The sequence below is a fragment of the Festucalex cinctus genome, chromosome 20, assembly GCF_051991245.1.
Source record: "Festucalex cinctus isolate MCC-2025b chromosome 20, RoL_Fcin_1.0, whole genome shotgun sequence".
Taxonomy (NCBI): Eukaryota; Metazoa; Chordata; class Actinopteri; order Syngnathiformes; family Syngnathidae; genus Festucalex; species Festucalex cinctus.
This window is the reverse complement of record NC_135430.1, coordinates 11,782,412-11,804,931: the sequence shown is the minus strand read 5'-3', so window position 1 is coordinate 11,804,931 and position 22,520 is coordinate 11,782,412. Positions and strand designations below refer to the sequence as shown.

At 37.4% G+C, this 22,520-nt stretch overlaps 1 protein-coding gene across 2 annotated transcripts; it reads left to right on the top strand.

The window, feature by feature from the left end:
• Positions 1 to 2,189: 2,189 nt before the first annotated feature.
• drd3 (dopamine receptor D3) lies at positions 2,190 to 21,624 on the top strand. Of its 2 annotated transcripts, none has more exons than XM_077508284.1 (8): positions 2,190 to 2,318; positions 6,246 to 6,538; positions 12,098 to 12,210; positions 15,390 to 15,526; positions 18,458 to 18,651; positions 19,657 to 19,722; positions 20,759 to 21,143; positions 21,231 to 21,624. In XM_077508284.1, exons 2-8 carry the CDS (start codon positions 6,284 to 6,286, stop codon positions 21,425 to 21,427), a joined length of 1,347 nt encoding a protein of 448 aa, XP_077364410.1. In that variant the 5' UTR covers positions 2,190 to 2,318; positions 6,246 to 6,283; the 3' UTR covers positions 21,428 to 21,624. The 2 variants fall into 2 exon arrangements, with proteins under 2 accessions (XP_077364410.1, XP_077364409.1); XM_077508283.1 differs by having other exon boundaries at positions 20,756 to 21,143.
• The last annotated feature ends 896 nt before the right edge of the window (positions 21,625 to 22,520 follow it).

Below are 22,520 nucleotides of genomic sequence, written 5' to 3'. Positions count from 1 at the left end.
ATTAAGAATGAATAATATTGAATTTTGGCTCTTTCTGGTATACAAAATTTTTTTTTTTTTCCATTGAAAGCCTTACGGAAGACTTTCTGCAATGCATTTTTTGAAATATAATTGGTCAAAAATCTCTCTCAATAAGCACTTAGACCAAGTGGGCAATAGATGGCAGCAAAATCTCAAACTAAGACGACAATGTGGCCCTCTTAAGATATGTGCAAGGGGATTGTTTCTCTACATTTAATGGGCCCTTGCACAGTTGCAAAACCTGCTTTTTACATATTAAAAAAACTCCACCTCATCTTCCACCAAGTCGATTTGCTGGAGGAAATTACACAATCCTTGTTTTCCTCCCCTTTCACACGCGGGTGAGATTGATCGGCCAACTTGAAGACTGCCAGACACACAAAGTGCAGTGCAAGACAGATTACATTTCAGTACCATTTTCCAAACGAGTGAGTGTTTGTTATCGCTGTGGAGGATTCTGTTCAGCTGCTTTTCCGCTGCAAGAAGGATGACTCAAATTTCCACGGTGTGCCAAGGTCACTTGGACACGAACCTGAGTTAAAACACGTCGTGGACTGGCGGCTTGCTGGTGAAAAAATGACCAATTGTGGCCGTTTGTCACTGTCGCACTCGCGGCTTCACACAAGCCGGGGCAGTCTTTCCTAAACTTTATAAGATGAGCACCCCCTTTGAGATTATGACCGATAGTCTCCTGTTTATACTTAAAAAAGTCATAAGAAAGCTTTTTAGGTACTTTTAGAGCAGTGTTTTTCAAACTTTATTAGCCTCGCACCCCCTTCAACAACCTGGCAAAAAGTGTGCACCACTGCACACCCTCTCCCAAGCAAATTCTCAATAGAAGTCCGAACATTGGCCAACTCTAGTCTTTCTGTTAAAGGGATGTGTGGATTGAAAAGGTTGGGAAAAACTGCACTTTAAAGTATTCAATAGTCTTTGTGTCATGACTATGGTCATGCAAGGGTTATGTTTACTATCATGACTAGGGTCATGCAAGGGTTATGTTTACTGTCAGGACTAGGGTCATGCAAGGGTTATGATTACTGTCATGACTAGAGTCATGCAAGGGTTATGTTTATTGTCATGAATAGGGTCAGGCAAGGGTTATGTTTACTGTCATGACTAGGGTCATGCAAGGGTTATGATTACTGTCATGACTTCATGCAAGGGTTATGTTTATTGTCATGACTAGGGTCATGTAAGGGTTATGTTTGGGTCCTGACCGAGTGGTCAAGTATTTGTTTTGAACTTAGGTCAAGTGTCTGTTTTGAACTGATGTAACCAGCATCTAGATTCAACTGGTAAGACGCTATGTGATGTCAGGAGCTATGTGATATCAAGAATCTTTAATCTCTTTATCTGATCAACAGTCAATCAGATAATTCCATGTCAGTCCTGTTACCCACATGTCTAGCCACAACCAATCAGATTGATTCGCGGTCTATATAAGCCTGTCTGAGGAAGGTGTGTTTTTGTAGGTGTATTACTTCTGTTTCCCTGTGCACCTCCACAGCCCAAGTTAGCTTAGCATCTCGCGATGTTATGCGAATAAAGAGTAAAAATCTTAATTGTGTCTGCGTTTTTGGGATCCAACCTCAGAACATAACACTTTGTTTTTAATTTTTTTTGGATGTCCCATGTAAAAAGAAAAAAAACAATAGGTGCGCTAACTTATTTATTTTACTTTTGTAGGAGGTGTGCGCCAATTTATTAGAATGGTAAAAGGGGTGTGTATCTTAAAAAGGTTTGAAAAAAACTGCTCTTGAAATATTCAAAAGTCTTTGTTTTGACATTTTTTAGGTCATATGGCATATAAAGGAAGTGCGCCAATTTTGATGAGTGGCGTAAAACGTCTTTGAAAAGACTGATCTAAAAGCATGCAAAGGTCAAAAAGGACCTAAAGGCAAGGAAGCAGGCAGGATTTCAAGAGAATCTCAGAAAATGTAACCATTCATAAAACCAGCCAGCCAAATATACCGACTGACTAGATAAACTAATTAAAAAAAACATGATAATCAATAATAAAATAAAATTGGTCAAGGGAGACATGTGACGTCTGCTCATTAATTTGAAACCAATGTGAGAAGCCATCATCTGGGGAGGGAGGGTGTGCGCGCGCGTGTGAGCCTGCCACATCGCCTGCGAGAGCCTCTCAACGCACATTCGCCTGTGCGCAATGGCACCGAGCGCACCAGGCAGCCCGCAGCCGCCGCGCACACATGGGTGCGAGGACCCGATAAGTTTAAATTCGCCATTGACGCTTGGGATCTGATGATTTTTCCAGCGGGAAACACTAAGAGGTAGGTTGAGACTTTAGAATGACAGTCTGATTGCTTTCTATATGAGGCTTTAATGGCTTTATTTGGAGTGAGTGCTTTGCTGGAAGGGTGATGGTTAAGCCAGATATGATGTTGCCATCTCAGGCTTTAATTGGATTTTATTATCGTGTTAATTAAGAATTCATGGGGGGAAAAAAACCTCACTCTTTTGTGCTAGTGTGCTTTTGGTTTTGTACATGTATTAAAGGGAAATGAGTTTCAATTAACTCCAAGGTGCAACAGATGTTTTAATTATATGTATAGTATGTGGATGGACAAATGATGATCCTACAGTATGTTTGTGTATATGTAAATTGACAGGCAGATTTACAATTCATTGTGTTAAAGCGAAATAGAGATTTATATTGTGTGGTGGCAGATGTTGATGCGTGTTTGTGAAAGGACAGACAGATATGTGAATTGTTGGATGTGTCTACATTGTGCATAAATGCCAAAGTTTACATTCAGTGTTCGTGAATGTGTGTGAGTATGATTCTATAGCCTGTAAATTACATTGAGTTTATGTAAATAAACACTAATTACAGTAATTTATTACTGCATGTATAATGCAAATTGTGCTTTATAAAAACATACGATATTACACAATTTATGGTAATTAAGAATGAATAATATTGAATTTTGGCTCTTTCTGGTATACAAAATTTGGCCACTGAGCGGCAGTAAAATACAGTCTTGCAGACAAAAACGAAGCATTTTTCACTTAGCTGCAGTTGTATTTGTTGTTTGTAACAGAGGATAAAGAATATATGCTTATGAGTATGGTTTATTGTCTGTCTACATGTGCTTTCAAATATCCATAATAGCACTACTGCCATAGATGCTATTTGTTAGCCCAACGGCTCAGGTAACCAATCACAGCTCACCTGTTTTCTAGGTTTGGTCATGTGACATTCACAAGCTGAGCTGTGATTGGTTACCTGAGCCCTTGTGATGTCATTTTCAGTCGACAGCAAGTTGTAAAATGTATTTTTAAAGGTACTAATTGTACATGAAAAATAATGAAAATATCAAATTTATTATAGGCAAAATATTAACACATTCACTGCCAGCCCAGCAAAAATGCATTATTTGACGTCTTTTTCCGTCAATGGCAGTCAATGAGTTAAGATGAGATGTAACCAAAATTGACAGATTTTTAAGCAAAATTTGCCTTAAAAAAAAGAAAAAAGGAAAAAAGGATGCTGCAATATAATCACAAAATATATTGGCACATTGTTTTTAACACATTCACTGCCAGCCCAGCAAAAATGCATTATTTGACGTCTTTTTCCGTCAATGGCAGTCAATGAGTTAATGTTTGACTGCCAAAAATGGCTAATTAAGTAAAGTATCCCTTTAAATACCAAAGTGTCTGTTTTACACGCGCCCATCCCATTCTGTTAAGACACTGAGACAAGATCCAGCGTGAAATTACAGAAAGCTCACCTCAGACGAAGAGAGAGAAGATTTGTGTTGAAGTTGTGCGCATCGTGGCACTGCAGCCAGACGGCGGCAGGGGAGGGAGGCTCGATTTGGTAATAAAGGTGAGGATAGATGGAGTGCAAACAGCAGCGGAGCCCACAGCCAGACGCACATCATCCCAATAGCCCCTCCTCCTTTCGCCATCCTGGTGCCAGGCTCTCGTTAATTGCTTCTAAAAGATCTTCACGGGTGTTGGCGTCAGTCCTTAAGACATCTGCTGATGGGTGCAACACTTTTTTTTTTTTTTTTCTATCTCTCCCCCTGCGTCTCTTGTCACAAGCATCAGTTCATCTGTTTTCTGTACACCTTCAGGGTCAGTAGGGAGCTGGAGCTAATTCTGATGGATTTAGGGCAAGAGGTGACACCTGTCAATCACAGGGAACACACATACAACAGTATTGTACAGAGACACGGCCGTTGCTACATCATCTGGTCTTGTTAAGTCGCTTACTTCTTCTCTAGATCCAGCTAGTAAATCAATGTTCATGAAACGGAGATTGCACATTTTTCTTCCACCTAATGACACAGCCTTAGAGAGCATCCATCACAATTTGTTCCAGGAAAAGATTAAACAGACATGGGGAAAGTAGGCAGCCCTGTCACATACCAACTGCTGTTCTGAATTTCCCACTGACTGTCAAAAGTCCTGTTCTATAAGGATCTGATAGTGTCTGTGATTCATGAGCTTATGTTGTTTTTTTTCAATGTAGCCAATACATATGTCATACATAGTGGAAGGCCTTCTTAAAGCCAATTAAGTTGTGATGTAATTCTTTCTGATGGCAATGTATTGCACATATTGAAAATTTGTTCAATGGTGCTTCTTCCAGCATGGAATAATCATTTTGGAGTAATTCTGCAGGTATGATATCGTAATTGCTAGGGATGTAACGATATCCAAATATCACAATACCATATTACCACAATATGAAGCTCACAATGCGATAATTATCACGATATTGTGGGTAGGTTGGTGATATTTAATAATTGTAAAAAAAAATAATAATAAAATAACTCAAACTGAAAAAAAAAAAGCATATAAACCACCAACAATCTATAATCACAATATTGAGGCGCTTACTTGTTAATGCACACACACGTTGGGGTTTCTCCACATATTGACTCGGTTCACTAGCATATTACGTTCCCCTTCATCTGACCATTACCGTAGATTTTAAACATAGAAGGGCCAAAACATCCCTAATGAAAATTAAATTGCACGATAAAAATCGCCACCAGAGGGTGCTAGAACTGCACAAATGGAAATCAATCTGACTTTTTTTTAACTCTTTCACCGCCAAAAACATTTAGTGACGTATGCTAAAATCCTAATGAATGCGGCCATAAACCTTAATTGACGTTTAGTGTTTTATTTATTTTTTTTACTCAATGGGCAGTGCGACGTCTAAGTGGAGCGCTGCCTGGTCAATAAGTTGTGGAATCAAAAACATTAACTATGGCCAGCAGATGGCAGTATTGTATATCTTTTCAATGGGCTGACTGTGTATGAAAATTACAATAAATCCTTACATATCTGATGGAATAGAATAGTTTTCAACGATGACATGAACGATCAAAGTCTTTTTCACTTTCAATCTAATTCACAGTGTCCCTAAACAAAATATATTAGTGTCAAAGTCGCTGTTGTGCAAAAAAAATGTATCATCACAAAAAGCTTGTTTTCTCTCTATTTCTTTTTGCCATTTTCGATCAATGTCACTCAAATGACCTATTTTCAAATGGTGATTACTAAAGAACGGAATAAGGTAGAAACATACTTTTTTTTTGTTTATGTAGTCGTAGCGCACAATATTTTGTCTGCCTTGAAAGATGACTGAAAATACTCCAACATCAGCTGGCACACTCTGGGTTGTTTTTTGGATAACGTTTGGCAGTCAAAGATGTGTTAAATATCGTGAACATGACGACGACGATATTGCGGCAGTTTTAATATCACGATATCTAATTGCATCCTCGACCTCTGTCTTTATTACGGATGGCTTCTCTTCTAGACAGATCATAGACACAGAATATAGAAGTTATTCTATTGTTTATTCTACCTTGACTTGACCTGACTGATATGTTTACATCTAATCTCAACATGGTGGAGTGCACATCTGCGCCATGAAGTGGGTGCACGCAAACGTAAAGGGCCACAATTACATTATGTGTACAGGCCAAAGCCCTGTCAAATGTAAAAGTATTGCTTTGGCGCCATCTTGTCCCCCCAAGTACTATGTTAAGGTGACAGGAGCAGCAGACTTTTTGGAGGGGATTGCGAGAATGACTAAAATTGAGTCATATCCTCAACCCAATACACTAGTTATAAATACTGCAGCATATTCCAGCCAATTTGATACCGTAAAGACTGCACATACATTCTATGCATATACAGTACGACACTGACAAACACAGTTGCCCGTACAGGTCTGCCAAAAGTGTCACCCCCCCAATGTCGGCGGGACATGGCGATGCTTAGCGAAGCAGAGCAGCCATGGTGGAACGCGTCGGACGAGCGCAACGGCAGCGGCGAGGCGTCGGAGTCGGACGCCGGCAACAGCGAGCGGAACTACTACGCCATGCTCTACTCCCTCCTCATCCTGGCTATCGTGTTCGGCAATGTGCTGGTGTGCCTCGCCGTGCTGAGGGAACGCTCCCTGCAGACCACCACCAACTACCTGGTGGTCAGTCTGGCCGTGGCCTGGGCCGTCTACCTGGAGGTAAGACATCATGATCGTCTTTATTGATCAGATTTGATTTGATTTGAGTCATACTTGTAGCATTTGATACAAGGATTGAACATAACGACAGACTCAGTGGTGTGTGCCAAAACCACTCCCAAAAATGGTATCTTATTATGCTATTTACTCCACTTCTCCACATAGCAGATGAAGTGCAAAACACAACAACAAATGAAAAATACACAAAAACTAAACAAAACAACAACAAAACATACAAAATACAAAACAAAAAGTAAAAAAGCAAATGAAAAAAGACAAAAACAAATTGCTAAACAAAACAAGAAACTAAAGAACAGCAAACAAAAAAAGAAAAAAAATGCTAAACAAAAAAAAAAAAAACAACTAAAGACCAGCAAACAAAAAAAGGGAAAAAAATGCTAAACAAAACAAAGAAACTGCATGTGAAAAAAGCACAAAAACAGATAGCTAAACAACAAAAAGCTCAACACCTAGCATTGGGAAAAAAAAAAAATAATAATAAAAAAATTGTTAAGCAAAACTACAAAAAAAACTAAACTCGACAGCAAATCAAAAAAAGACAAAACAAATAGCCAAAAAAAACAAAAAAAACTGAAAAACACATTTCTAAACAAAACAAAAGAAATCTAAACAGCAAAAACAAATTGTAATCATCAAACAAAACAAAGAAACTAAAAATGCACATTAAAAATAAATTAATAAGTTGGTTTTTTTTTTTTTTTATTTTGTTTTTTGTAATTTGCCATTGTTGTTTTATTTGTTGTTTAGTTTTGTCAAGGTGGATATGGATAAGGATTCAATGTAGGGAAGCAGGGAGGCAAACATTTTAAAGCGCCACTTGACTCATTGAGCCATTTTCAGTAGTGAAATGTTCATATTTTGTCCAGAATTAATTTGATAACTTCATTATGTTTCATGTACAAATAATACCTTTAAAAAGTATTTTTTTTTACTTGCTGTCGACTGATGATGACATCACCTGTGCTGAGGAAGTAGGTAACAACCAATCATGGTTCAGTTTACTGACCAAACCCAAAAAACAGGTGGGCCATGATTGGCCGTAACCCACTTCCTGACCACAGGTGATGTCATCATCAGTCGACAGCAAGTAGAAAAATTAGTTTTTTAAAGGTACTAATTGTACATGAAAAATAATAAAGCTACCACATTAATTAGACAAAATATTAACTTTTTACTGCTGAAAATGGCTCAATGAGTCAAGTATCGCTTTAACAAATGAACAAAGTCCAAAAACAAAAGCCATCGTAGAAAATCAAAAATTTTATGACTGTACTGTTGTTTAGCATGCTGCTGGACCGCTACTGTTCGATTGTAATGCATCAAGGAAGTCCGAGTTCATATAGGGCTACAGACGGGAATCAATATGATCCCCCCCCGAAGGCGGACGTTTGCCCACTCGAGGTCGAAAATTCAGACTTCCAAATATGTCGAATAAGCAGCCGCCTGGCCACTTTTCAAGTTTGCACTCTGTCAGCAGAACGCTTCGTCTTCGCCCAGAGTTCAGACGACTGGAGAGAGCAAATTAACCGGCCGCGCCAAAAGATAGATGGCAGACTTCATGTGGGTGCTCCGTTTTCTGCAGGACTGCACTCCCTCATATCCATTTCAAACGGGAGGAAAGACTCATTAAGACGTCACATTTTCACACGGAGGCAATTTGAAGGGCGTTGCGAATGGGCCCCGCAAGAGGTAATCTGTAGAATTGGATTGACCTGTTACTGGATGGTCGTCTACTCGGGAGCATCGGCGCTCATCATAACACATTGGCGCAGCTGATCTACGGCTCGCCCTCCAAGGCCGCGGAGACACTTGATCGCCTCGCTTCATAAGGGCTTCATTAGCAGCACAGGAAGTAACTTCTACTGACACAAATGTGAAGCGTCCGCTTCTGATTTTTGGATGGCAGATGAAGAGTGCTTGCTCAAAAAAATGTGTTAGCATTAAGCTAGTTGCGGTTTTGGCAAGTGCAATGCTCACATTCACACTTTCGTACAATTTATTGTATCATGTTTTTGGAATGTGGAATGCCAAATCCACAGATTTGAACCCAGAACCTCAGAGTTGCGAGGCAGCATCCACTAGTTCACTGCTACATCCAATCCAGAGCGAAAAAAGTAGAATCTCGAAAGAGTTTAAGTTCCAATGCTGCCTCATTTTGTCATTTTATTCATCCATAATCGGTCGGCCGAGGCACAAAACGTCCGAGCCCAATAGTGATTCCCGCCGGTTTCCTCTCCCTAATTGAGGCCCCCCCTCCTCACGTCCCAACAATCGGCGCACCCGCTGAGTCGTTTTGCACAGCGAGAGCTCGAGATGAGGAACCTAGTGTGTGTGTGCGTGCGTGCGCACGTGTGTGGCCACGATTTTCCCATACTGCACGTACAATGCTCAAGATATCAATATATTGTTGAAGAACAGGCCAAACGTCTCAAATTTTTAGAAATTCTCCTACAATTGCTCACAAACACAAGATACAGTTTATCATTGCTGTACTGTGAAAAACACGTGTCCATTTTTGACTTTTTTTTTTTTTTTTTTTTTTTACATTTATAGGATGAAACTGAATGCAGACATCACGAAAAATTAAAAATTAAAAATGGATGTGACAGTGGCGATATACTGAATTAGGGTTGGGACATAAACCGATTTTATCGATTAATTCAATTGAACCAATTTATTATTTGCATAGCTGCAGATGTGCATTGCTTACACCAGGGGTGTCCAAACTTTTTCATTTGAGGGCCACAAACAGAAAATCAGAAGGACGCAAGGGCCACATAATGTTATGAAGAGAAATTGTGTTTAGTTTAGTAATTTATTTGTTCTTTTGCATATTTAGAAAAATGCTATAGTATATAAACCAATTTACTTGTAATATGGCAGTAGGGTTATTATTGTATTGGAATTTTTCATTTTAGTTAGTTTTTATTAGTTTTCAGGGTGGTTCTGTAGTTTTTATTAGTTTATTTATTTAAAAAATGCTTCATTTTAGTTTCAGCATTAATATTAGTTTGTTTGTTTCAAAAACACCATGGGAGCAACGTCATCTGAATATGCTTTTCTATTGGCTGCTGCTAGATGACGTCACTTCTGTGTGACATACTTTCAAACGTCATTATTCCGGTTTATATCAAAATAAACATACTAAAAATCACATTTAAAATAATCTCCAAAGGCTCATGCATTAAATTAATTACCAAAGACTAAAACGAAGGACATGTTTGCTATAATTATAGTTACTTTTAGTTAGTTTTGTCAAATAAAATGTAGTTTAAGTTAGTTTTCATTTTTAAAAAAGCATTTTCGTTTTTATTTTATTTTGGTAACAATATTGTATTATGAAAAATAGTTTTAGTTTTTTCATTAGTTGTAGTTAACTAAAATAACCTTTAATGGCACCTGTTTTTTGATACCCTCCCTTCTTAATTTGACCATCTCCGAACATTTTTGTTTTGTTTATTTTATTTGAACTTAGTCAAATGCCATTTTTAGTATATGTCGCGAGCCATTGAAAAATGGACGGCGGGCCGCAAGTGGCCCCCGAGCCGTAGTTTGGATACCACTGACTTGCACAAATGGCAAGGTCGCAAACAAAGAGGAGCTAGTTTACAAAAGCAGTCAAGTCTTTGTCTTTGGGATGCTATTTGTAGCAATTTTTCATCATCTTTCCTCATTGAAATGTATGGAAATGCTATTAATACGTTCCAGCGACCCCCCCCCCCCCCCCCAAAAAAAAAAATAAAAATAAATAAATAAATCATGAATTCTTATAATGTGTTGTTAGTCATAAAAATAGCACTCGTTAATATTGTACTTGTGTTTACCTTGAAGAATGAGCCTGTTGTAGAACTAGCACATGTGGACTTTGATGAAGCCCATTTTAAAAATATCCAGTCTTGATCACAACCTTCACTGGAATGATGGATTAAACTGCAACACATTACCTAATTTGAATGTTTATTCATAATTTAACCTCAGCCGAATGAGAATGACATATGGGCAAGTCGTTTTTCGCAGAGGATAAAGAAGATATGCCTGTCTATAATATTTTTAAGATATTCAAAGGCCAAATCACTTTAGAATACATATCATAGGGCACAACATCAATAGCACACAAAGGTCAAATTTGTCACTTGGTGGCAAAAAAAAAAAAAAAAAATAGTTGGACTGGCCCTTGAAGACACAAAGTCCAGTAGGTGACAGGCGAGAATAGGGTGGTTATCACAGCGATAGCATCAGGAGGCAAACTCAAGTGGGGAATTATGTTTGTGGGTGTGTATTCCCCTACGTCGCTACTTTGTGTGTGTGGGGATACTGGTTATTGTATACAGTCCCACAGGAATCCATCACAACAGTGACAGTTAATCACTAAGCCTTATGTCGCCTAGAATGCAAGCTTCCATTTTCCGAGTGTCATCTCGGCTCCAAATGTAAATGCTAATTCACGATATCCGCATCAGTGGATGATAATTGCGGTCACCTGGGTGCATCATGGTGTGCTTATAAATGATTGCGATGATTAAATGATGTGATGTATTTTTTACGATTTTGCAATAAAACAAAAAGGTCATGATGTATTCGATCAAGAAAAGTTGGAACGAGAAAAAAAACAAAAACATCTGAATGTTCCAAGAATCAAGTCATATTTTTACCAAGAAAAAAGCCATAATAAAAGAAAAAAAATCATATAATTAAAAAACAAACAGAAAAAAACATCATAGCTTACAAGTATGACGTCTTTATAAAAAAAACAAAAAAAACAACAACATTTTTTCAGTCATACGGTTATTTTTTCTTTGAAAATATTAAGACAGATGAAAAATGTAATATGTGGGAAACAAATATATTTTTCAAGAAAACGTGAGAATTCTGAGAAAATATTCATAATGTTATTCATTTTAAAAAGTCATATTCTGAAATGTTATGCTAATATGGACATTTTTTTTTAAGTTTTAATAAGAGAAAAAAATCCTAGGGAAATTAGTATTTCACGTAGAAAAGGAGCAAATTAATAAAAATTCAGAATTTTTGAAGTCAGAATATTATGAATTAAAAACTAGCAAAGTTACTAGTATAAAACATGTTTTAATGTTAAGTGAATAATGTTTTTTTTTTGTGCAAAAACGATTATGAAAACAATCAAGAAAAAAATGCATTTTAAAGAAAATACTTTTTACATTTACGCAAATGTATTTTCAATGATAAAGTTCATCTACGTGATAATGAATGAAATCACTGACATAATCAAATCAACTAAAACAGCCATAAAGTTCTCAAAAATAAATTGCAGTATTGAATTTACCGGTAAACTGAGCAAAAGCTGAGGGTGAAGCACAGACCCTTGAGGCACACCTGAGCTCAATAAGATCTGGCATTCCTGACTTTGTTCCGTTCTTTGACATTTCAGAGGGTATTGAATTGTCTCTACTTGCTACGCAAGACGTAAATGAACATTAGCTTGGCCTCCTTGGCGTGTTATTCGCACACGTGACGGTGACAAACGTGTAGCCTAATCTTTTTGCCGCGTGTGCCGCGCAGGTGGTCGGCGGTGCCTGGCTCTTCAGCCGCCTCTACTGTAACGTCTTCGTCACGCTGGATGTGATGATGTGCACCGCCAGCATCCTCAACCTGTGCGCTATCAGCATCGACAGGTGAGTGCGTGCGTGAGACATACGCCAGCGCTCATTCACAGTTGCCATGGCGGCACTTGTGGAAATGTCAAACATAAGTCTGCATTTCCAGGTGTGCTCAGATTAGTGTGATTTCAAGTTTATAAGAATAAAGATGTATTTTAGGATATCATATTATGAAAATATAAGCATTCTGCCCTGCAATTGGCTAGCAACCAGTTCAGGGTGTACCCCGCCTACTGCCCGAAGCCAGCTGGGATAGGCTCCAGCACCCCCGCGACCCTAGTAAGGAAAAGCGGTTAAGAAAATGGATGGATGGATATAATCATTCTGTTTCAATAATTGTATAGATTTTTAGTCATAATTTTATGTGGATATAATTATAGAAAAATAATAAGTTTGTTTCTTTAGAAGATGTAATGTCAACCTTTTAAAATATTATGCAAAAGTATGTTTACAATAAAAAGCCATAAATAGGGATGCACGATGACATCAGTGGCCGATAATTATCGGCAATTATCGGCCAATTTGACGACAAACAGATAAACCAGATAATGGAGAAACCTGACGATAATTATCGGCAATTTGATTTCATACAGATAATAATTATAGACATGCCACGTTGGTCCATCTGTTGTGGTTGTGGCTCATATCAATAAAATTCAGCTTCATGGTGCTTTACATACATTGAAACATTGTGCAAAGTTTATACAATGATTCAATGTATTTGTTAGACTCATAGTAGGACTCGAAAGCATATTTGTATTCAAGTTATTTTTGCAAACAATTATCGGCTTACTTATCGGTTATCCACATCGGCACCTCTAAATTATTGGTTTATCGGTATCGGTTGAAAATAGCATTAGCGTGCATCCCTAGTCATAATGTGATTTTTCTTTTAATTTGTAGTATTAGAACTTTATTATTTTATTTCTGTTGTTTGCTAAATCACTCGTGAAGCAAAGTACAACTTGTGCAAATGGAATATTATTCAACTTTTTCCCGTCATGGTCAAATTTATTCTTGTAAAAAATTTTGCAAAATCATTCTCATAAAAATACGACTTTTCTCATATTTATTTTTTATTTTATCCTGTAAAAAATAACAACATATTTTGTCAAGACTTTTCACAAAATTCGTTATTTTTTTTTAAATATGACTTTTTTCTTGTTCATGGCTTTCTTGTCAATTTACTTTGTTCTATATTTGAGACTTTTTACTCCAACTTTTGTAGAATTAACATTTGATTTTGATTAGATGGACATTTTTTTTGGTAGGTTGCTTAATCACTTGTAAAACCAAAGTACAACTTCTATATTATGACTTTTTTGCCATCGTTTAATTTTTTTCCCGTAAAAGCCCAAACTCCTACAGTCCTTAAAAATAAAGTCATAATATTAGAAATATTACGACTTTACCGTCATATGACGTCAACGTTTTTTTCTTTCCTCGTAAAATGAATTTATTATGGCCCTTGGGGGCTTGAAAAAAAAAAAGAAAAAAAAAAGCTTCCCCATTCCTGATTTGGATCCGTGTACGTAAATCACCTTGATGACTCAAAGGTGAACAGTGTGAAGTTTCATACGAGTCAAATTTATATTCGGTGAGCCGTATTTGCCTCACGAAGAAGTGGAAGCAGCGTTTGATCAGTTCTCCGGTGACTCACTACTGAGTGGACCTGCTGCTTTTATTCTCGCAGACGGCACATGGCTAAAAAAGTACAGCTGGGGGTGTATTGGTGCGTGTGTGTGTTTGTCCTGTGTTTGGCCCCAGAGAGGAACCCGAGTAATTAGTCCGATGAAGATAAACAATCATGGCAGCAAGCTGGCCCCAAACGGCAAAACGCGGCATCCGAGTTGGCTCCGGGTCGGCTTTTAATTGCCGCCTCTTCCACACAAGCTCATTACGCACACTTCCTGTCCAGAACGCCCCTTTTTAGCTTTTAGCTAAAAGTTGATTGATCAACGCCGCAAACTGTTTGCCTCGCCACGGTCGGTCTTCGTATTCCTCACAGCGGTGGCTTTCGTGTGGGTGAGTTATTTTCCGGAATGTTAGAATGCAGGGATTCGGTGAGAATCACAGTGTGCAGTATCATAATCACGCTTAGAATAAAAGGGGAATTACTAGTTGTCAATATGATGTATGTCAATATTTTTTTTAATGCAAATTAAGTGGCATGTAAAGTTTTTATATTATGAATAAAAACAGTAATGTTCCAAAAAGATGTTTTACTATAATGCAACATTTTAATGTTTTAATGTTAAAAGTAGGTTTTTAAAAGTATAAAGACACTTTTCTAATAAGATTATGACTTCTTTCTAATAACATTTGAACGTAAAGTATAACTTTTATTCTGGTAAAATTATGACTTTTTTTCATTTCTTAACAACTTCATAACAACTATTTTTGTCTTGCAAAGTTATATCTTTCTGCTTTGAAAAATTACAACTATTGCCAACCAAAATTTTAAAAAAATTATCATATTTCCAACTGCTTGGAAAAATTATGATTTTTGTAAAATTAAAATTGCTCTGTATTCAAATTAGGACATTGAAAAAGTTTTTTAAAAGACTTTTTTTCTTTTCAAATTAAAACTCATAAGATAACTGTTTTAATATTGTACAAATTACGACTTGTTTTGCTTGTTGACGTGAGTTTTTCTATAATAATATAATTTTTCTTGTAAAACCTTACCCTATAAAATTATGAATTCGACCCTTTTTTCCTCATGACCTACATTTTTCTTGTGAAATAACATTTTCGTGTAAAATTCCAATTAATTTCTGGCAAAATTTGACTTTTTTTTCATGCAAAATTACGACTATTTTTTTTTTTTTAATTGACTCTCCCATTGAGACCTTTTTACCTCATTTTACCATGTAAAATTAGGACTTATTTTTCTAAAATAATGTTTTCTGCTAAAATATTTTTTTCATGTAAAAATGACCACTTTCTTGTCAAAAACGCTTTTTCTTGATATCGTCTTCTTCAAAACAACATGACTCAGCATTTCTGTTTGCTGATAAACAGCTCACTGGACCAGTCTATGTTCTGAATATATGTGACCAGAAAGATACAAATTTTGAAATGACCACTTTTGTTGTCAAAAAAAGCATGTTTTTTTTTTCTCCCTTGTCACCGGAATTTTGTTCTGACAGCTTGCAACGTCTCCTACAAGTTGTGCGTTTGTGCGTGTGCAGGTACACGGCGGTGGTGATGCCCGTGTTGTACAACACGACGCACCGTTCTCGCAAGCGAGTGTTCGCGATGATCGCCACCGTGTGGGTGCTGGCCTTTGCCGTGTCCTGCCCCTTGCTGTTTGGCTTCAACACCACAGGTCAGCTCATCCTCGTCAATCACAACGACAACATGGCGACCGCACGGGTATGCTAGCCGAAAAAAAAAAAAAAAAAAAAAGTGCATTTCCAGTTTCTTCACGCAGCCTACAAAAGTGTTCCGTTGCTGTGTGGCCGTTGACATAATGAGCACACTGTGGCGCTTTTATTGTGTAGCTTCCAATGTCTTCAAGCTATTTTGGGATCGGAATAAAGTTTGGTCCCCAGAGTTTGTCACCCATCCTCAGGCAAGAAACCAAAATAGTGCAATTATTCGAGGTTTGGTTTTAATAGTACGAGACTGAGGTTATACTCAGATAAATATAAAGTAATGGGGTTAGGGGTACTGAGTTGTATTTAGAGAGGGGCTGGGGGAGGGGGAAATCGGAAGGAAGTATTGTTAAGGAAAGAGTCAAAGTTACGAGATAAAATCAACATGAGGAGAATATCGGTCGTCTTTAGGCCAAATATTCATTAAATTAAGAGAAAAGTTCATGACTGATGTAATATTGACTATGACTGTTTCTCCTCTGAATTACATCTTTTTTTTTTTTTTTTTTTTTTTCTCGCTTGCACATGTATTATCGTTAAAACTAAAAGTTTTTATGTTTGAAATTTTGTCACTTGCCAGTTTTTTCTTGCAAAAGCAAAACTCCAACTTTTGTAAGACTATGACTTTTTTGTGGAAAAAAAAACAAAAAAACAAGACGTTCTCAACTTCTCATAAAACTCCAACTTGTTTCTCGTCAATTGGCAATTTTTTTTAAATTCATGCTTTTTTGTGTGAATGTTTTTTTGTTTTGTTTTTAAGTACAATTTCTACATGTGTAAAACTTTGTTCTCACAAAATTGTGGGATTTGTTTGTTGTGGAATTTTTAATTGTTCATATTTTCACGTTTTTTCATTTACAATCACGCCTTTCTCATAAAAGACAAATATATTTGTGTAATTTATGGACATTTATTATTGTAAAAGCTTACTCTGGCTTTTGTCAATTGTGACTTTCTAACTTATAATAACAACCTAAAAATTAAACGATGGCTCTCATAAGATTACAGCTTTTGCTCATTTATTTTACTAAAAGCTCAACTTCCTCTTTTTTTTGTAAAAGGACAGTTTCTACTTTTGTAATAGTACATCTCAATTTTTGCGTGATGAGCTTTCATTTTACAATTATCTTTTTTCTGGTAATATTTCATCTTGAAAAAAAATATTTTTCTCAGTTTGGCAAATTTATTTTCATAAAAGCAAAACTATGTAAAAATCCAACTTTGTACTTGTAGCATGTTGGCTATAGTAAATTTAAAACTGATTTCTATCAGTTTGTAAATGTATTGTTGTTAAAACTTGTACTTTTATAATATTTGGATTCATTCTCTTAAAATTACAATTTCTACTTTTGGAATAGGATGACTTTATTCTCGCATAATTTGAATTTTTCATAGTACAATTTCCATTGTTAGTCTTGTCATAGTTGAGTTTAATGTAAGTATTATTTCCACCTCTGGACAAAAAGTAGGAATATCTTTTTTGTTGGCCGCGCACTACAATGTAATGTTTTCCGGCTCGAAACTAAACATAAACAAGGTTGCTTCTGACAAATTGCTTAGCATTGCGGTCTTCAATAACCCTGTTGATTATTGTCTTGGTCTGTTTTGTCCAAAGCCAAACAGGCTGGCTGACTGAACTGCATCCTCATTTGTCTTGTGAATGAACTTGCGCACACAGTGTAGAATCGCCAGTTGTTATTTCCGATCCAATGACAACACGCGCGTAGCTGCACACCGCAATGGAGAGCGGTGGCCAGTGTACACAATGCAAAGAAAGAGGGACAGAAAGCCGCGGTTCAATGACGCGCCATTCCTCAATCAGCGGCAAACAATGGGCGGGAATATGATGGAGGGGGTCATGCCAGGGTTCATCCCGGGTGCAGCGCTCATCATCGTCATCCACAAACAAACGCTTCCAATTAACTCATCCGTCAGCCTTTGTAGCCAAACATAACGCAGGAAAAAGTCGGAATTGTGTGAAAAAGTCTCAATGCTACGAGAATAAAGTCTGATTTGGGGGGGCGGGGGGTTTTTTGGGGGAGGAAAGTTTAATATTATGAGAGACAAATAAGAATGTTACAAGAATAAAATTAGTTTTTTTTTGTTTTTTTGTTTTTTTTGAGAGAGAACTTGGAATGTTACAAGAAAAATGCAGTATTTTTTTCCAAGAAAATGTTGTACTATTGTGCACCAACACATTTTTTACAGTAAGTGAAGCCTTACGAGAATGAGTTAAACAAGTGAAAATTCCCACACTAATGTAAACGCAACATACCGGCACCAATAAGCTCCACATTTTATTCTCAAATTGTGACTTTTTTCGAATGTATGCACATAAAGGCGCAAACCGCATCCTTTATGATCATTTGCACATATCACAGGATGAATACGTAAGTATTCCACACATGTATGCACAGTAATATCAGCCACGGCTCACTTGCGGCATGTAACCTGTTATTACTATGTGACAGCGTTCAAGACAACTCGAGTAATTGTCGTTTGGACGGCGAAGACGTTTCATCATCGCTGTCGTCATCATCATCATCTTTGTGCGTTATTGATCCAAGGAGGAGGCAATCATTCCCAATGATTTTGGCACATACAGTGCACGGCACATATTTAACAGGAGAGCTGGCGAACGAGAACGCGCCATCCTCTAGCATGATGTCGAAGGCAATCACACCCACAGTAATAAGCTGTGAGCCGAAGGGTAGAGTTGAGCGTGCGGCGAGAATATCAAGCAGGGCAGGTTGTGGAAGCCAAGCCCAGACCTAATTGAGCCGCAGTGGGCTAACTCCGTTTTTGTCATTTTTAAGTTACTCTCCTAGAAAATGTCAAAATTAGCCTACTCTAGTTCTGAGTTGCTCCTTTTGTTTCTCCAGACGACCCCCTGGTGTGCTCCATCTCCAACCCCGACTTTGTGGTGTACTCGTCAGTGGTGTCTTTCTACCTGCCCTTCATGGTCACGCTGCTGGTCTACATCCGAATCTACATCTTCCTTCGCATGAGGAGGAAGAGGATCACCTTCAGCCAGGCTAGCGGGAAAGGGCACCCCGGCTCCATGCCGCCCTCTGTGGTCAGAGCTTTTTTCTTTCGATTTTCTTCCGCACGGCTGCTAAATGACGCGCAAGCTTTTTAATTAACGGCTTTGTTTAAAGTCGTGATGGAACCGCAAAAGTCCACTTACCAAACATGCTACCCTCTGTACTGTTTCTAGCAAATTTGAGTGCCCTGAAATTAATCTGCTACAGTTTGATATTTTACTGAACGGAAACTAAAGACTTTAAATTGACTAAATGATGAAAAAGAAGGATTTTTATTAAAGCTGACACGGGGATGTAATTGTCAGATTTGTGGTATTGAGCATCGTGCCACATGAATAACAATTGCATTAAGTATCAAATTCACCTTTAAATTGGACCCTTCCTTTCACATCCAATATAGTCACATGCACACGCACACTCTGTGTGACCTTCGGCGATGCAAAACTAAACGTGTAATTGCATTGATGGACAGCGACAAGCAGGACTGCAATTTGATATCAATATAATGGGAAAACTGTTATTTGGCCTCAATGGAGGAAAATTAATTTGAAGGAAATTACATAGCTTAAAAGAAAAGAATAAAAGCAAGTCATTGCGTAATGTTTACCAGAGCTTCAATAAAACATCATTTCCTATTAGGTTGAATGGTCCAGTTAAATTATGAACAAACATTCAAATTAGACAATGTGTCCCAGTTACATCCATCATTCCAGTGAAGGTTGTGATCAAGACTGGCTATTTAAGTCCACATGGGCTAATTTTACTACAGACTCACTATTATTGACTGACACCCATGTCACTCACCAGCCAATGCCCACCTTTTAAAGGTACGCACACTCAAAGCCTCAGATATTAAAGTGTATGCGAAATAAATTTGTATCTGATTACTCGATTAATCAATAGGTTAATCAGTTGAATAATCCATTCTAAAAATATTATATTGTTGCATTCCTACTCTAAAGTGTCCAAAGGGTTTGTTTTAAGACAAGGTAGAGGTTGTGTAATTTAATCATCTACTTGCCTCTTTCATCTGACAGGAGATGTGTCTACAGGACGATCCGGCTAAGACCAACCACGACCTGTCACCTATAAGGATCAGAGTGGTGAGTTTTATTTCAGTGTCAAACATGGGAATTTTCATGATGCACAATTTTTTCTTCATGTAAAACTATATGAATGTGTTCTTTTAAAGTGAGGACATTTTCTCATTACATTTTATTATTTTATTTTATTTATGAGTTTTTTTTCCTGGTAATATTTACACTTTATTTTCTTAAAATTAGGATTTTTCTCTATTTTTTCACATATTACAGTTCTCAAATCAACTATACTCATAATTTTTCTCGTAAAAATTTGATTTTATTCTATTTTTTGAAAATATTTCATTATGACTTTTTTTCTCTGTAGTGCATTACATTTTTTTTCTGACAAAATCCATACTATTCTCCTAAAAATGGAATATTTACTTCTAATATTGCGACACATTTGATGGTAAAGAATTAGGAATTATTTCATAATATTCACATTTTGTTTTATTCTAATATTAGAACTTTATTTTTCTTAGGATCTTTTTTTTTTTTATGGTAAATGCCATACTTTTTTTTCTGGCAAAATCATATCTTTATTCTCCTAAAAGTTTTATTTTTGGTTGTAATAGCCTGACTTTTTTATGATAAAGTATTTGGACTTTTTCTCATAATATAATATTCTGACTTTATTTCACAATTTCAATATTACTCTATATTTTTATTTATTGATTTTTTTTTCTCATAAAAATATGACTGCGTTATCGGTAAAAAATAATTTTCATTATAATATGACTTTTTTTCACCTGTATTTTTGCTATATTAAAAAATTTTTTTGGGGGTAAAATCCTTGCCATCCTCTTAAAATGTGAATTTATACTTTTATCCTCGAATTTATTTCTTCTTGTAATATTTATATTTTTTTCTTGTGATTTACAACTTAATTTCACAATATTATGACATTTTGTCTCTAGTAAAAATATGACTTTACTCGCATAAGATGAGGACATTATAATATAAAATCACGATTTACAATAGTACCCTCTGTAAACTATTTTTAAAATAAGCAAGCGATTCTTCCATGTTTATGATGTTGTCTTAATCCCGGCAGCAGTGCGTGGAGCCCTCGGGCCCGTCCAAATCCGACCTGCTGTCGGGATGTCTGTGGCGCAAGCGGCCCAAAACCGGACCGGTGGAAAACTCAGCACTGCCCCCAGTGGACATGCAGAACTACTGCAGCATAAGCCACGCGTCCTGCGGCCGCACCGAGTTGGACGCTGAGCATGACGATGTGGCGCTGGGGTCCGGCGGCAGTGCGGCAAAGGCGGCTGAGAACAGCCGGCAAGCGGCGCTGTCAATGGGCGCGAGCTGCGAGGTGAAGGATGTGTCCAACGGACGCACGCACACCGCACTGCGGCGAGTCAACAACAACAATCCCAGATTCAGGAGCATGCACGCCCGCGAGAAGAAGGCCACACAGATGCTGGCCATCGTACTTGGTGAGGAAACGCGAACATGTTACTGCACTAACAATTGAATAGGATATTGTCCAAAAAGTTGAACTTACTTTCCTGGTATCTTTTCAGGGGTGTTCCTCATTTGTTGGCTGCCCTTTTTCGTCACGCACATCCTGAACACGCACTGCAGGACGTGCGCGGTCCCACCGGGCCTCTACAGCGCCTTCACCTGGCTGGGCTACGTCAACAGCGCCCTCAACCCCATCATATACACCACCTTCAACGTGGAGTTCCGCAGGGCCTTCATCAAGATCCTCAGCTGCTGAGAAAGAGATCGAGAAGAGAACAGGAAAAGTCACTTTTTTGTGCTCAGCGTGGACACAAGTCGGATTGTTTTTGTACTCTCTTTTTGGGAAAGGGGCTGCGGCATGGTCAAGTTTTTGTGGACGTCTTCGTGCCAGCATTATGTTCCCTTTTTGCACTGTGTTGGAATAACATGTCATACAAACACACTCACGTGCTACAGTGCATGCAGATGGGTAAAAATATTGGAATATCAAAAGTGGAACACTTTTTTTTTTTTTTTAACAAAGTGCCATTTATTGTCTTTGTTGGCGGCCATCTGCAAAAATCAACTACAAACTCTATTGTGTGTTGTAAATAAAGACATCATTCCATACACATGCTGTGATGTATTCACACACTAATAATGATGTGGGAAGAACGAATTGCAGAGGAGGATATGACTATGGGAAATTGGATTTTATTTATTTATTTATTTATTTTTTAAAAGAGTGAAAAAAAAATAGGATGGTACAGACCTTTACCAGGGTTGAACTGTCACATAGATGTGTAAAATGAGTGGCTCAGAAAGAACACAGGATAAAAGGACAAGAAGAATAAGGTGTCTGACCTCTAGGGATGTAATGATAAGGGCAATATCGTGATATCGTGATATTAAAATTGCCACCATATCATCGCCGTCTCACAATATTTAAAAGGAACACATCTGTGAAAAAAAAAAAGTCAGTTGATTTCCATTTGTGCAGTTCTAGCACCCTCTAGTGGCTAGTTTATTAGTGCAATTTAATTTTCATTAAGGATGTTTTGGCCTTCTATGTTTAAAATCTATGCTAATTGTCAGATGAAGGGGAACCTAATTTGCTTGTGAAACGATCAATGTGTGCTTGCATTAGCAAGTAAGTGCCTCAATGTTATTAGAGATTGTAGGTGGTTTATACGCATTGTTGTTATGTATACTTATTAATATTTATCTTTAGTTTTCAACTGTTAAGATAAAACAGGGTTTAAAAATGTCTAGCACTGAATGAGTTAAAGGAGAAGCACTAGAATCAGAATAACTCAATTTCTTCATTCTTCAGAATGCCAAAACAAACACAAGACGACTCATGATGCAAG

Bases quoted from the DNA above. Each gene is read 5' to 3' on its own strand.
- drd3 (XM_077508283.1), top strand. From the start codon at position 6,284: ATGGCGATGCTTAGCGAAGCAGAGCAGCCATGGTGGAACGCGTCGGAC. The intron at 6,539-12,097 runs GTAAGACATCAT...TGTGCCGCGCAG, and splicing joins CCTGGGCCGTCTACCTGGAG to GTGGTCGGCGGTGCCTGGCT. The intron at 15,527-18,457 runs GTCAGCTCATCC...TTGTTTCTCCAG, and splicing joins GTTTGGCTTCAACACCACAG to ACGACCCCCTGGTGTGCTCC.